The 15,362-nt window shown below is 34.7% G+C and overlaps 1 protein-coding gene across 1 annotated transcript; it reads left to right on the forward strand.

Annotated features, from left to right (window-relative positions):
- The first annotated feature begins 143 nt into the window (after positions 1-143).
- On the forward strand, positions 144-15,116 carry rgs11 (regulator of G protein signaling 11). Its single transcript, XM_051909711.1, has 17 exons — positions 144-303; positions 861-957; positions 2,809-2,859; positions 4,977-5,083; positions 5,200-5,251; positions 5,865-5,923; positions 6,032-6,108; positions 7,233-7,314; positions 9,094-9,159; positions 9,498-9,521; positions 10,449-10,510; positions 10,648-10,761; positions 10,873-10,988; positions 12,530-12,617; positions 13,987-14,125; positions 14,356-14,438; positions 14,544-15,116. The coding sequence occupies exons 1-17, from the start codon at positions 241-243 to the stop codon at positions 14,671-14,673; spliced, it is 1,410 nt and encodes a 469-aa protein (XP_051765671.1). The 5' UTR covers positions 144-240; the 3' UTR covers positions 14,674-15,116.
- Positions 15,117-15,362: the final 246 nt, after the last annotated feature.

The raw sequence follows: 15,362 nt of genomic DNA on the forward strand, positions 1-15,362 counted from the left end.
ACCTTTTGTGGAATGGAAAGGTTCCATGAATGTTAAAGTGTTCCCATTGGATTTTCTACGATTATCAATTTGAATCACCAACGGGTGGCGCTATTTTACACCTAATAATGACACATGTAGTCCAAAGTAGCGCCACCCCATCGCCTCTCTCCGCTCTCTGACGGGACACTAGACTCTCCAGCATCAACATCATCCAGTTCTCTTTAACTTCACATCCAGAGCAGACGAGCAGCAGTCAACATGACCATCAACACACTCAGTCAAGATGGAGTGCAGCGACAGCAAATGCCCTGTTTGACCAAGGTAAGACCCTAAAATTATATTTTCATTTAGCTTTTCCAGTCATAGATCCTGCTGTAGAACAGACACTGTCTTTTGCCTGAAGAGCCAGAGCTTCATAATGCTGCAGCTGTTGCCTGTAAATCACAGTAGGCTATAGGAACTTTTTCCTCACATAACTGAAAATGTGAGAAAGTCCTAAGAGACAAAACTAAAGTTTGTTTACAGAAAATGTTCTGTTCATGCATTTGTATAGTTGTGTTTGGCTTTTCTTAGGATACTTATATAACTGATTTATATAACATTTCCTTAAAAAAGTAAACAATTAAGTTATCCCATTCCTCCTATTAGTATATTTATTCGATTTATTAATATTATTATTTGCTGTTTTAGCATTAAATCACCAAAAATAATTTTATGAAATTTTACATAATGATAATGTACTATAATAATAAAGTTAATATATATTTAGGATTTGTCTTTTAATCACCTTTAGCTTTTGTGCAGTTCACAAATAGTTATGCGGTGTGATAAATTTAGTTTTATTAAATTGCAAATATTTCCTGTATATCCACATACAGATGGAGCGCATGATCATATCCATGCAGGACCCTGATATGGGCATCAAGTTGCGCAACCAGCGTCTCCTTATTACGGTCATTCCACACGCCATGACTGGTGAGTCTCTCTCTCTCTCTCTGTCGCTCTGTCTCTCCATGACTGCATCAAACTTCAAGCTTCACTCTCTCTCACTTGATAATCCCAAATGGACATGACTGTTCCGCTTATTTTCCAGCCTGTGACATGTTATGGCACGATTAGAGAGACAACTGAGACACAACTAGCATAGTTTCTCATTATTATTGTGGAAATAGTGTGCATTTAACAGCAAAGTATCCATGCATATCTCGGAAAGTCTTTGAGTGCGCATGAGCACAGTGAATCAATAGAAGCTTGCGCAGTGAAATTAGACTCCTGTGTGTGCTTGCAGTCTCTGCGCTCATTTTTCTTGCTATTAATTAGTATAACAGTGTGTGTTTTGCCCCTGCACCGGTCTCTCAGAGGACACCGGGCTATGTGTAAATGAACAAATGGCTTTCTTTGGCAAATCAAAGAAACATACAAGTCAAAGTCACTTAATCAAAGACGACACTTAATCAAAAGTTCAGCTTGTTTATATAACTGCTTTATATAACAGTTGTTCATTGAAAAACAAAACATAAATGCTCATTCTATTTGCTGTCTGAATATGAATATAAATTTTAATGAGGTTGGTGTTGCTTATTGCTTACTGGCCAGTTCTGCAGACAGACAGACAGACAGATAGATAGATAGATAGATAGATAGATAGATAGATAGACAGACAGACAGATAGATAGATAGATAGATAGATAGATAGATAGATAGCTTTCTGTAAAAAGTGTCTTACATAGCTGAAAATCATGATTTCTTGTTGTTCATCAATTCTGTTACCGTCAAACTCTGTTACCAAGGTAGAGTAACAGTGTTGACAGTATGTAACAGAATTGACAGTCAAACACAGAGAAACACACACTCTCTCTCCCTTTCTGTCACACTCACATACATGTCTGTCAACACTGTTACTCTACCTTGGTAACAGAGTTTGATGGTAACAGAATTGATACTGAACAAATCGACAACAAGAAATCATGATTTTCAGGTATATAAGACACTTTTTACAGAAAATATTATATTGTTATGGCCTATAACATCTTGTGATCCATGACAATGAGTAACAAATTATTAAAATGATTAAAAATATAACCATTTGAAAAAAGCAGAAAAAAATAATAAGGGAACAACTTGTGTATGCAACAGTTAGATTGAAATGTATATTGTCAACCACTATTTCAGTTTATATTTTACCCAGAAAGCATCCGTGGGTTTGAGTGTTAGGAAGATAACTAGCTATATTCTAGCTGATTTACTGTAAGTTGTGATCCTGTAGCTCAAACAGTAAAGTATGGTGCTAGCAATGCTAAGAAGATTGGTTTGAATCCCAGATAATTTTATGAAACAATTGACTGTCAAACCAACAAACAGTGTTGACAGTATGTAACAGAATTGACAGTCTTGCATGGGAAAACACACACACTCTCTCTCCCTTTCTCTCACACTCACATACATGACTGTCAACACTGTTACTCTACCTTGGTAACAGAATTGACACTGAATAAATCACAAATAGAAACAAATGGAAAACTTACCTGAAAATCATGATTTATTGTTGTCAATTTATTCAGTGTCAATTCTGTTACCATCAAACTCTGTTACCAAGGTAGAGTAACAGTGTTGACAGGTATATAAGACACTTTTTACAGAAAATATTATATTGTTATGGCCTGTAACGTGATCCATGACAATGAGTAACAAATTATTAAAATAATTAAAAATATAACCATTTGAAAAAAAGCAGAAAAAATAATGACTTTGGACACCAAATGTACCTGCAATTATAGAATCACCCATGTGCTTATGTTGACAACAATCCTCTTTAATTTTATACAGGTGCAGACGTTGTCGAATGGCTGATTAAGAAATTTTCTATCTCTGATGAAGGTAGGACATTATTATAACTTATTTCAATATAATTATATTTAGATTTTTTGTCTTCAGTATATAGCTTTGGACTTAATTGCAACAATGACTATCAATTGTTTATAGTCAAAGGATTATACATATATGAAAATGTGAAAAGCCATTATTTTACTGCGTAATGAGTACATGCATTTAATACATTTAAAATTAAACACATAATACATTTAAAAACGTTTAAAAAATAATACATTTTAAAAAATAATTAAAAAAAATTAATGCTCATAAGTTGCCTTGTAGCACCAAAATCAGTTCAGGCTTACAGTGCATGTCAGAGCCTGTGTGTGTAATAATTTCCATGCTATCTGCTGTGGTATATTTCTTTGAGTTTTCCAGTCACCTGTGTGTGTCTTATCCCTCTGGAGATGGCATTATTCTCCATGTTCTGTCCTGAGGGATTTCAAAACATACACACACACGCACACACAACCCTTGGGGAGCTAAATTGCTTATTAAAGTAGCTTTCGCACATTAAAGTCAGATTTTATGTAATCTGAGCTGAGTTGTGTGCAAGATTTTTAATAATAAATGCACAAATGTCACACAGTCAGAGAACAGGCTCAGCTCAGAAAGCCCTAATAAACAAGCAGTGCCACACACAGCTGTGTCTGCAATAAACAAGACTCCAGAGAGTTTGGCAGATCTGTGCACTGCAGTGAGGGAACACCTTGTGTAAGCAATGATTAGATTAAAATGTATAATATCATCAACCACTATTTTAGTTTGCATTTAACCCAGAAAGCATTCGTGGGTTTTGTTTAAAGGGAACATATCATAAAAATCTGACTTTTTCCGTGTTTAAGTGCTATAATCGGGTCCCTGGTGCATCTACCAACCCAGAAAATGTGAAAAAGGAAAACCCAGTAACTTTGTTTTAATAAGCCTTTCTCTGCAAGCATGTGAAACAATAAGCCACTCAGATTTTGCTCCCCTTGTGATGTAGGAAAGGAATCTTATTATAATATTACCGCCCCTTAACCTGCACGTTTCCACCCACGGCGCGGCCATTTTGTTTTCACAAGCGACAACGGTGTACCAGTTCTAACGCCATGGCAAAACACGCAACAAAGGGGGTGAGGCCATGTTGGGCTGCTTTAGAGAAGAGGAAGAGTTGTTGTAGTAGAGTGTTGGTACCATGCCGTCAATTTACGCCTGACTGCTTCACAATCGAGGGTCAATTCAACACTGAATTTGCACAAAAGATTAACATGACGTCACATGCTAGTCAATGAGTTGAATTAAACAACTACATAAATTTATCCACTAACCATACAGAAATGTCTAGTTGCATTCTAAAAGCTGTAACTTCTTCCTGAGTCTTTCCATCAGTGTCCGACTCCAGTTTGAACAATGTAAGGCTGAACACTGTTACTGACAATCCTCATTTTGGCTTAGCTTTGTTGTTGTTGAGCAACTGAAGCACGAGCTGTTAAAGCTCCACCCTCTTCTGGAAAGCTGTGAGCAGCAGCTCATTTGCATTTAAAGGGACACACACAAAAACGGCATGTTTTTGCTCACACCCAAATAGAGGCAAATTTGACAATCTATAATAAATGATCTGTTTGGTATTTTGAGCTGAAACTTCACAGACACATTCTGGGGATGCCAGAGACTTAGGGTACGTTTACACGGCAATGATATGCTTAAAACGGAGAACCTTTTCTTTTGAGTTTTCTGCATACAGACGACAGTATGGTGCTAGCAATGCTAAGAAGATGGTTTTGAATCCCAGATAATGCATGAAAAAAAAACAGCTTAAATGCAGTGTAAGTTGCTTTGGATAAAAGCATCTGTCAATCAAATCCAGAAATGTAAGCTGGTCTTTAGCTGGTAGACCATCTTGGATCAGCAACAAAGCAGCTACTAAGTAATCAAGCTGGTTTTTGGAATATGTTAGCCAGTTAATGACCAGCTTGAATAAATCTGTTGTCAATAAAGTAAATCTTTGGTTGTATTTTTTTATTACTATTATTAATTATTCACTTGATTTACATTTGTATCTAATTATTTACAAAAAAGTAAGCATGTTGTGTGAGTATATATTATGTATATGAATAATCTTTTTTCTAATTTTTATTTAGAGGCATTGCACATTGGACACCTTTTTGTGAAGTATGGATACATTTACCCTTTAAAAGAGCCCAGAAACCTTATTCTGAAAGCTGATGATTCACCATATCGCTTTCAGGTATGTATACACACACGCTTACACAATATTGATTCACAAATCCAATGCTGCATGAGCATTTGTTAAACTTCCATATTCAAAAACAGCACATCCCAATTAACATCTGTCTTTATCAGACTCCGTACTACTGGATGTCAACACGCTGGCCTGCCTCAGAACTGGACTATGGTGAGATCTAACTTCCCATTAGGCATGGTTCACATGAAATGAAAAGTCTGCCATCATTTAGTTACCCTCATGTTGTGCCAAGCCCATATACAAAGTTCTGTCATGAAACTCTAGATGGTGCAGGCTGATAGGTTTTTAACTCAATTTGCTTGTAATCACATCATTCTCTATAGGGCACAAGCTGATTGGTTCCTGCTGTATCAGTAGCCAATGAGCTCACTGCTCAACTTTCAAATACTTGATCAGCATCTGCTGTAGCAGTGCAGTGCGCTTTCAGAAACCCTCCACCTTCCCCAGCTCCACCTGTATAGATCTGCTATGGGTAATTCATGTATGCTGTGTTGTACAGCAGCAACATGTCTTACTTGCTCACAGCAGCATGTCTTGTATATATTGGCAGTAGTAAGTCCAGCAGCAGCAGCAATAACATCCGCAGCGTAGCAGATCTATTCCGCCAAGACCAAACATATAACATTGTCATATCCATTACAATGCCAAACACTCTAAGAGTTGTCATGACAGAAATGCATTTCTGTATATCATGGAATACAAAAGGAAATATTCTCCAGAAGGTGAATATATTATTTATTATATTTATTTGTATTTGTTCTAGCAATCTACTTGGCCAAGAAGAATATCCGAAAACAAGGAGAACTAATTGAGTATGAAAAGGTATGTGGGTCAAATGGCAATCACACCACTCAGTAAGAAGACTGTACAATGTAGTCATGAATCCATGGAGTGATCTGTTGTTCATTTCTCAATCTCTGTCTTTGTTAGGAGTGCTATAATGCTTTACATAAACGCATCAACCACACCTGGGACTTTGTTGTGATGCAGGCAAGAGAGCAGCTCAGGTAACTATTCTTTTCCAGCACAAAAGCATACACACACACTTTGTGTTTCCTTCAGCCTATTTATTCCACATTTAGTTTTAAAAAAAGTTTACATGACTTTTCTTGCATAAAATGGACGTAATTACTAACATCAAAAAGACATTTGTGGCGGGAGGGTCCTTGATTTGTTTATTTCCTACACTGTGTACAACAATGAAATGAATTTAAATATTTAAATATTTGTAGTTAAATCTACTTTTATTACACTTAATATTAGTATAACAGATTTTATGCTAAATTTATGCTAATTGGCCTCTTTAACTTTTTTATTTAATTTTAAAAAGTATTAATTAAAGAAATTAATAGTTTTATTCAGCAAGGATGCATCACTTTGATCTAAAGTAACTGTAATGTTACAAAAGATTTCTATTTCAAATAAATGCTGTTCTTTTGAACTTTTAAAAATGTATCCTGGTTTCCACAAAAATATTAAGCAGCACAACTGCTTTGAACATTGATGATAATAATAAGAAATGTTTCTTGAGCATCAAATCAGCATATTAGAATGATTTATGAAGGATCATGTGACACTGAAGACTGGAGTAATGATGCTGAAAATTCAGCTTTGCCATCACAGAAATATAATATATTAAAATAGCTATTTTAAGTTCTAATATTTCACCATATTATTGTTTTTACTATATTTTGATCAAATAAATGCAGCCTTCTGTCAAAAACATTTAAAAATCTTATAGAGCCCAAAGTTTTAAATGGTAGTTTAGTAAATATTAATAAGGTAGATAATTAAATCATTTATAATACAAAAATCCCACATGGTAACTGCAGTATTCTCTGTAGTGGCTGTATCCAAAATCCACTGTTGCACAAAGCTGCTTCACAATTTAAGCAATTCCTCATAAAATACAAATAATTTATAGGACTCTAAATATTTTAAACTCAAGTTTTATGCTCTAATAAATATTAATTATATTCTTTGATTAGAAAAGCTTTTCTGAAGGTTGTTGTCCAGAGAAAATGTTTTGTTTATGTTTTGTACAGTAACCCCAACATGGTTACTGTACTTCTGTACAATTGGCCTTGTTATGTTATGTTTTATTTTATTTTTATTTTTTTTTTGTGTTAAGGGCATCAAAACAGCGCCGGAAAGCAGATCGTATAGTGCTGGAGTGTCAGGAACAAGCCTTCTGGCTAGTGAACAGACCTCCTGTAAGTACTGAACACTGTAAACTCACAACACTAACAAAAAAAATACCATGGTTTCTTTGAGTAACATGGCATTGCCATCAGACAGCATCACCATTCCATGGCTATATATCAGCACTTATTGTTAGCACATAAATTAAATAAATAAAACAAAAGTAGCATTTGGCTTATTTGAAAAAGTATCTGACATACAATATTACTGGGGGTAAATTAATTACTTTACTTGATCCTTAAAAAAAGAAAAGTTTTATTCAAGACTTTTAGAATTGAAATACAGAAATTCAAAGCATGCGACAGCATCTGTGCCTGTCTGACACGTTCCCTCATCTGTATCCAGCTTCTGCTTATGAAATATTCAGCCAGTCAGTTAAAAGCATCGCAAAGCAGAGGAAAAAGGGGGAAGGGGACAGAGCGAGAGGAGAACGAGAGAAAGGGAGGGCAGATACAAGCAAAAGAAAAGAAGAAATAGAGTGGAACACATTGGTGCCTTCAAAATACACTCACACATGAGTGCAAAAGATATGTGCATTGCTTAACATGAGCTTAAGTGTTAAGTGAATGAAATAATAGTTACAAGGAGAGGGTGACTTATGAGGATATTACTCCATGTCCCCATTTTTCAAAAGGCTTATAAATCATACAGAATGAGTTTTTGTGAGAAAGTAAAAATGTGCACAGTTTCCTGTGATGGGTAGGTTTAGGTGTAGGGGTAGTGTAGGGCGATGGAATGTCCCCACAATTCACAAAAACAAATGTGTGTGTGTGTGTGTGTGTGCTGGTATATCTCTAATGGTTCCATCTTTTGGCTGAGCGCTTAAGAGGATATTCTATTACTAAGTGACTATGTGTGTTTTAGTGTACTTGTGTCTGTGTGTGAGACTGGCCACTAGTGTACACTGTGTGTGTGTGTATGTGAGAGAGAGAGAGAGAGAGTTTCTCTTGTACTCCTGCACAAGGGCATTTTAACGAAGAATCCAGATGATGATTTAATCTGGGGTGGATTTAGAGACCATTTCATTCCTATATTGTCACTGTGTGCGTGTGTGTGCATGTGTGTGTGAGTGTGAGTGGAAATGTTGTAAATCCACCTGCCAGACATTACTGGGATTTGGGTTAGTTTAAAAGCCTGGAATAAACAAGGCTCGCATTATTTTTATCTATATCTAAAAAAAAAAAATGTAATTCTATGGACAATGACTGACATCTACTCTATGATGCACATTTTAATTGATGAATTTTAATAATTTTTTGGAAGGAATAAAATAAAAATGTCAAGGTTGTGTAACTATCCTCTATGGAAGCTTTTTTACGGCATTGAATTAAAAAAAAAAGTGCCTTTTTTTGCAATTGTGAGTTTATAATGCACAATTCTGACTTTTTTCTCAGAATTGTGAGATATAAACTCACAACAGCAAGAAAAAGAGTCAGAATTGTGAGATTATAAAGTCACAGTTGCCCTATTTATTTTTTATTTTGTGGCGGAAAGAAGCTTCCATAGTCCTCAGATGAAGTGGTAAATACATGATATTTATTTATTTATTTTACATATATTTGAAATAATGATTAAGACATTTACACTAGCATGTATTCCAGGTCTAAGGAAAATATCTTTACTATACTTGTTACACTAAGTGACATCTTAGAGTAAAAGCTTTTGTAAAAATAGTTTTGTTTTTTTATGATACCAACATGAATACATGAATTTGAACCCACATGAATTTGGTGTTAAGCATTATTATTTTGTCATTGATCTGTATATCTCTTTATGACAACATTTTTCAGCTGGGGATGCTGGATATTATAGATTACGGACCGGAGAGAAGAACCATGAACACACGAGTGCAACTGGTCAGTGAACTGATCACCACAACACAACTAACCACATCCACACAAACACATAATTCACATACATACAGAGCACGTTTCAAAAATATATGAACAAGCATTCACAGTAGAATCTCTCATGTTCAAGCATCATCTACAGCTTGTTTCTCTTTATTTCTGTTTTTATATCATGCATCCTCGTTCAAGTAAGTAATCTCCAAAACACTGCCTCATTTCCTGCTGTCATTTCATTTCACTGCAAGATCATAAAGTTCAGTGACTGTGCTGATTTAGTTTAGTTTAATAGCAACTTTTGAGGAAACCTAATAGATATATTTGTCATTTTGTCAATTTCAGAAAAGAATGCAGAATTCTACAAAAAAGAGGTAAGTAATTTGAATAGCAAGTGTTTGTCTTATTAATAAATATGTTTTATATTTTATTTATTTATATCAAATCATACATTATATTATATATGTAATAGATTATAAAATACGGAGTGTCTATTTACACTAAGTGCAAATAGCATCCCTTGTTGGCAAATGCTATTTACACTAGCTCCTCCCACCAATTCCTGGTTGGGCCACTCAAGTTTTAAAAAAGATGCACAGAATCCAATGTTTTCAGTGGCGCAGCAGTAGTGAGTAAGGCTCTCAGATCTGACTTTTAATGTGATCGACGCAGGTTCGAATCCGCCTTTTGCTGAGCTCGCATTTATTTTCAATAAAAATGAAAATAATGTCCTAAAAGTGGGAATAAACTGAACGAATGTTTAATAATATTAAAAGTGTTTATTGGGTAGGGTTAGGGGAAGGTGTAGGGAGGGTTTTTATTCTCCCATTTAAAAATTTTAATAAATATAATCTTATACTCTATGATATTATTGCATCCTGTTAATGTACAAAAATACTGAGGTGCAAATAGTATCTGCCAAGTATAGATAGCATCTAATTACTATTTACTCTTGTTGCAAAGAACTGCTACTTTTACATGGTGTAAATAGAATCTATCACTATTTTCACCTAGTGTAAATAGCATATTGCTAAGAAAATGCTGCTATTTTCACTTAGTGTAAATAGAATATATTGCTATTTTCACTTGGTGTAAATAGCTGCTGCCTATAAAATATTTCACCTTTTAAAAGATTGGGTTCATCATTAAATTGATCAAGAGTGACAGTAAATACTTTTAAATTTTTACAAAATAAAAAAAAAAATTATCCCTTACTTATACAGCACAGGTTGTACTGAAAATGTAACTAAATTTATATCCCATCATGCATGTTTTTGTGTTTGTATGTTAAACGGCTTCAGATTGAACATAACAGAATAAGCCTGGGGAGGAATCGTGTCAAGTCCTCAATTTGCCTTGAGAGGTACTGAATGTGTGCGTGCGAGTGTGTGTTTTCACTCAATCTCCAGGCTACAGCTAATGGACTGTCCTCAAAGTATCTTTTAAAAAGAAAACGCTTTTACTATAACCCTATGTGAGGGCTTACATGTGTGTGTGCAGTTATGTGAAGTACTGTGAGCAGTACCAGCCCCATGACCCCATAATGCAAGGATGCCTTCCCAGCAACCCCTGGATCACAGATGATGTCATGTTTTGGAACATGAACTCTGAAACGTAAGTCACATTAACACACATCAATAACCATTTTAATGTTCATTAAACTCCTCAAGTATAATAATGCCTGAAGGTCAGTAATTGCTCTATATAACGGTTTTCCTGAAACAGAGTTGCTGTGCCGACTAAACTGCGTGTGGAGCGCTGGAGCTTCAGCTTCATGGAGCTGCTGAATGACCCGATGGGCAGAAAAGAGCTCCTCATTTATTTGGAGAAAGAATTCAGCGGTAAACACACACACACACACACACACACACAGGCGCACACGTACTGTGTTGGTATCATGGTATAGTTATAGCATTAGATGGTAATACCATAGTATATGGATATATAGTGTACCATATACTGAATAAATATTGACCAATAATCGGTTTGATCAATATTTTGTTTAGTATTTTGTTTAGCAGTTTAGTATTTGGTAAACTGATAAATGGCGCCATCTGGTGGTCTATTTAGAAAATAACCAAACAATGCCATCAAATAACTGTTCACATCTAAAGTAACTTGTTTAATGTATTGTTGGGTTATAATATTTGACTTTTTGTGTAAAAGCCAATCGTGCTTATAGTACAGTTCAAAGGATTGGAAAGGATTTTCTAAATGTTTTTGAAAGAAGTTTCTTATGCTCACCAAGGCTGCGTTTGTTTGATCAAAAATACATTAAAAAGAGTAATACTGTGAAATATTATTATATATAACTGTTTTTATTTTAATATATTTTAAAATGTAATTTATTTTTGTGATGCAAATCTGAATTTTCAGCATCATTCCTCCAGTCTTCAGTGTCACATGATCCTTCAGAAATCATTTTAATATGCTGATTTGCTGCTCAAGAAACATTTTTTATTATATGATCAGTGTTGAAAACAGTTGTGCTGCTTAATATTGATGTGATAAATTTTTTTTTAGAAATATTTTGTAATATTATAAACGTCTTTACCGTCATTTTGATCAAGTTAATGCACCCTTGCTGAATAAAAGTATTCATTTCTTTCAAAAACAAACAAAAAAAATCTTAGTTGAAACTAAACATTGTGTATGTTAGAAGTGTTACAGAAATGTTGGATGTATATTTAAAAAAAAATGAGAAAAACTGACATAGTGGGCAAAACTGTGCAAAATCTTGAAATACAAATTATTATTATTCAATTATTTTGTTATTTTAGTTATATTACTTTAAAGAGCCTTGGATGAGTTTTTTGCCAATTATACAGGTTAAATTAAATCTTTGTAGCTTATGCACAATATTAGTCACTTAAAGCATACTTTCACCTTGATTGACCTTGAATAATTTAGTTATTGTGTCAAAAAGCAGAAGTTAAAAAAAAACAGTAGCTCAAAATCAGTTATGCATATCGGACACACTTAAACAAAAAATATATGGTGTGGATATTATTCGTACTAACACAATATCAGTCTCTAGTACTGAGTAATAAACTATATTTATACATGGCATTTACCATGGTATTGGTCCAAAAACTTGGACCAATTACGGTGGTATTCTTTCTGATATTTAGTTTTAAATCCCTCTTTATATAAACATCTTTTATTTTAACCCAGTTCTGAATAGCGTTCCAAAACTGTCGTTCCCCTTCTGTACTTTTGGAGCTTTAATAGATTCCATTTTTATCCTGCTGCACACTCTGTAGAAATGAATAATGTAACAACTTTTCATGTTTCTCTTTCCCCCATTCCCTTTCTCATCCTCCCCTCTCATCATCTTCTTTTGTCGTCTTTTCTTGGTGTTTGGTTTCTCTCTTGTTATCAGCGGAGAACTTGTGTTTCTGGCAGGCCTGTGAGGACGTTCGTCATGGAGAGACCTCAAAAATTCCAGAGAAAGTCAACGAGGTTTACAAGTATGACCTTAACCACAGTGTCCATGTTACAATGTTAAAGACATTTATAATGTATTTTATAAATATTTGAACTCTATAGTCATAAAAAAATACTGAAAAAAATTAAATATATGTATTAAAATATTAAAATAGAAACCAGTTATTTTAAATTGTAATATGTATAATATTTTCACTCTATTATTGATTTTGATGCAATCTTTCTGCAATTTTTTCAGGATTGTGTGTAGTGTAGTTCTTTTAAATGCAAATTTTAAGGAAATACCTAGTTCAGTCATGAAACTCTAGGGGGCACAGGGTGATAGTTTCTGCAGTCCAAAAGCAATCACCGCATGGCACAAGCTGATTAGCTTCTGCTGATCCAGCAGCCAGTGAGATTCCTTGCATAACATTTAAATAATCTGGTTCATTGTTTGCTGTAAGCTAGTCCTGCAGTGTGCTGTTTCACAGTTTCTCTGAAACCCTCCACCTCCCCAGCTCCACCTGCCTAGATCTGCTATGGGATTCATGTATGTCTATTTTTGCAGCATATTTTACATATGGAAGCTTGTTTCCGCTGCTGAATAAAAAATAAAAAAGGTAATTGCGACTTTTTATCTCACAATTCTGACTTTTTTTCTCACAATTGTGTGATATACACTTGCAATTGCGAGTTATAAAGTCAGAATTGTGAGATATAAATTCGCAATTACAAAAAAAGTCAGAATTGCAAGTTTATATCCTGCAATTCTGATTTTATAACTGCAAATTAGCATTGGGTCACAAATAAGCAGAGCTGATGCTCATCGGTTGCGGGTCGACACAGGCGCAACTTGTTACATGTAATATACGGATAACATCTTCCTCTGGCATTCCAAAGAAATTAATACGAGTGGAAAATATTTTCTTCCTTCTACCACGCGCTCTCTGTTCTCTGCGTCGCCTCCTAGCAGCAACTATTGCAGCCGTGTCGCAAAACGGGTTAAGACATGCTTTTTTTGGGCGTTAAATAATGGCGCAAATACCAGTAAATTGACTAGCGCAAACATTAGTAAATCGTGTTGCGTGATTCATTTAAATACTCTCCTCCCATAAATTTTGCGTCTGAAATGGAAACTCCTAGAAATGCATATGCAATAAGATCAGCCGCAAAAACAACTCAGTTCACGCCTTTTCAGCGCTAATTTTGCACTGCGTGTCTTTAGTAAATGCCGTAAATTTAGTAATTTTTTTTTTTTTTAAATCATACTGAGCTGAAGCATATATAACCTCTGTTTACTTAATCTGTGTGCTACAGTATATGAATGAAAGTCTTTTATCACCTTTAGTTTGTCTTTTATTCATGTGATTGTTTTGCCGAACTTTGTCACTGATCTTCATTATAATCTATCAGGCAGTTTCTGGCTCCTGGTGCAAGTCGCTGGGTGAATATCGACAGCAAGACCATGGAAAAAACCCTGGAAGGACTTAAGCGCCCTCATCGTTTTGTCTTGGATGATGCTCAAATGCACATTTACTTCCTTATGAAAAAGGTATAATGTTCTAGTTGTTTAATCAAATGCAAAATGTGCCTATAATAAACCTATAAGACCTATCATAAAACCAAACCAGAGTGACTTCAGATTCGGAAAAATTTGTTTGGGGTTTTTGAAAACAGAAGTTTTCAAAAGCATATTAATAGTGTAAACAAGGCATTTATGCTGTGAAAAGATCTGAATATTCTTGCCCAAGTTTATTAGATGTAATTGGTGTTTCTTTGTAGGATTCGTACCCTCGTTATCTTAAATCGGAACTGTACAAGAACTTATTAGCCAGAGCCATTGTACCACAAGAAACCAAGAAAAGGTAAAAGTGTAAATGGAAACAACAGCCAAAGATGCATAAAACCCTTATTGATCAGTCTGCAAAGGAAAAGATGTCTTATCAGTGTGTTTCTTTGTGCATGTCCAGCGTGTTCCCGTTCATGCGCCGCCAGCGTCACTCCAGCCCCTCACCTGCTCTCGCCACACAAACCCCAGAGGATGATGGAAAGAAATCTAACTCTATCAAAAGCAATTCCGGAACTACATCTCGGCTTTAAACATGCACACAACATTTACTGCTATGTAAAACACTTTTTTTTGTGCTACCTGCTATTACCTAACACAGCTGTAAATGGCATCTGAATCATCTCCGGTTGTACTCTACAAAACAGATGTTAGTTAAACAGTAGCAATAGCTAAAGGTTATTATTTAAAAAGAATGCTTGATTCACATTTCTCTATCATAGAACTACAACTTTTCATGCATTTCAAAGATACAATTTATGATGTAGCAATAATGTCGTCAGACATATTCTCACAAACTTTCAGCTTATGTTTTCTTCAGCGTTTTAAGTGGAACTTGCCTTTTTCACACATTTGTCATGTTTTTAATGTATTTATTTGATATAAAGATTTTCCTTTCAGCTATAAATGTACTTTTGTCATAGTTTTTTATATCATATACTATGAAAGTGCTTCAGTGAATACTTGAAGGGATATGATGGGACAGAGTAAATATAGTACATCTGTAGTAAATTTATAAATGTACAGTAAATCATTAGTAACATAATATAAAGGGCTATGTATTTGGTAAATAATCCAGAGGAAATAAATTTGTCAGTAGAAATAGTCAAAAGGTACAGACCTACGTATCCAAATATATAAGCATTAATGTTATCCACTCTAAAAGAAGGAAATAATCTATGACATAACAAAAGTGTAGTGTTACATTTTTATATTCTTTAAT

Source organism: Ctenopharyngodon idella, chromosome 1 (genome assembly GCF_019924925.1).
Source record: "Ctenopharyngodon idella isolate HZGC_01 chromosome 1, HZGC01, whole genome shotgun sequence".
Taxonomy (NCBI): Eukaryota; Metazoa; Chordata; class Actinopteri; order Cypriniformes; family Xenocyprididae; genus Ctenopharyngodon; species Ctenopharyngodon idella.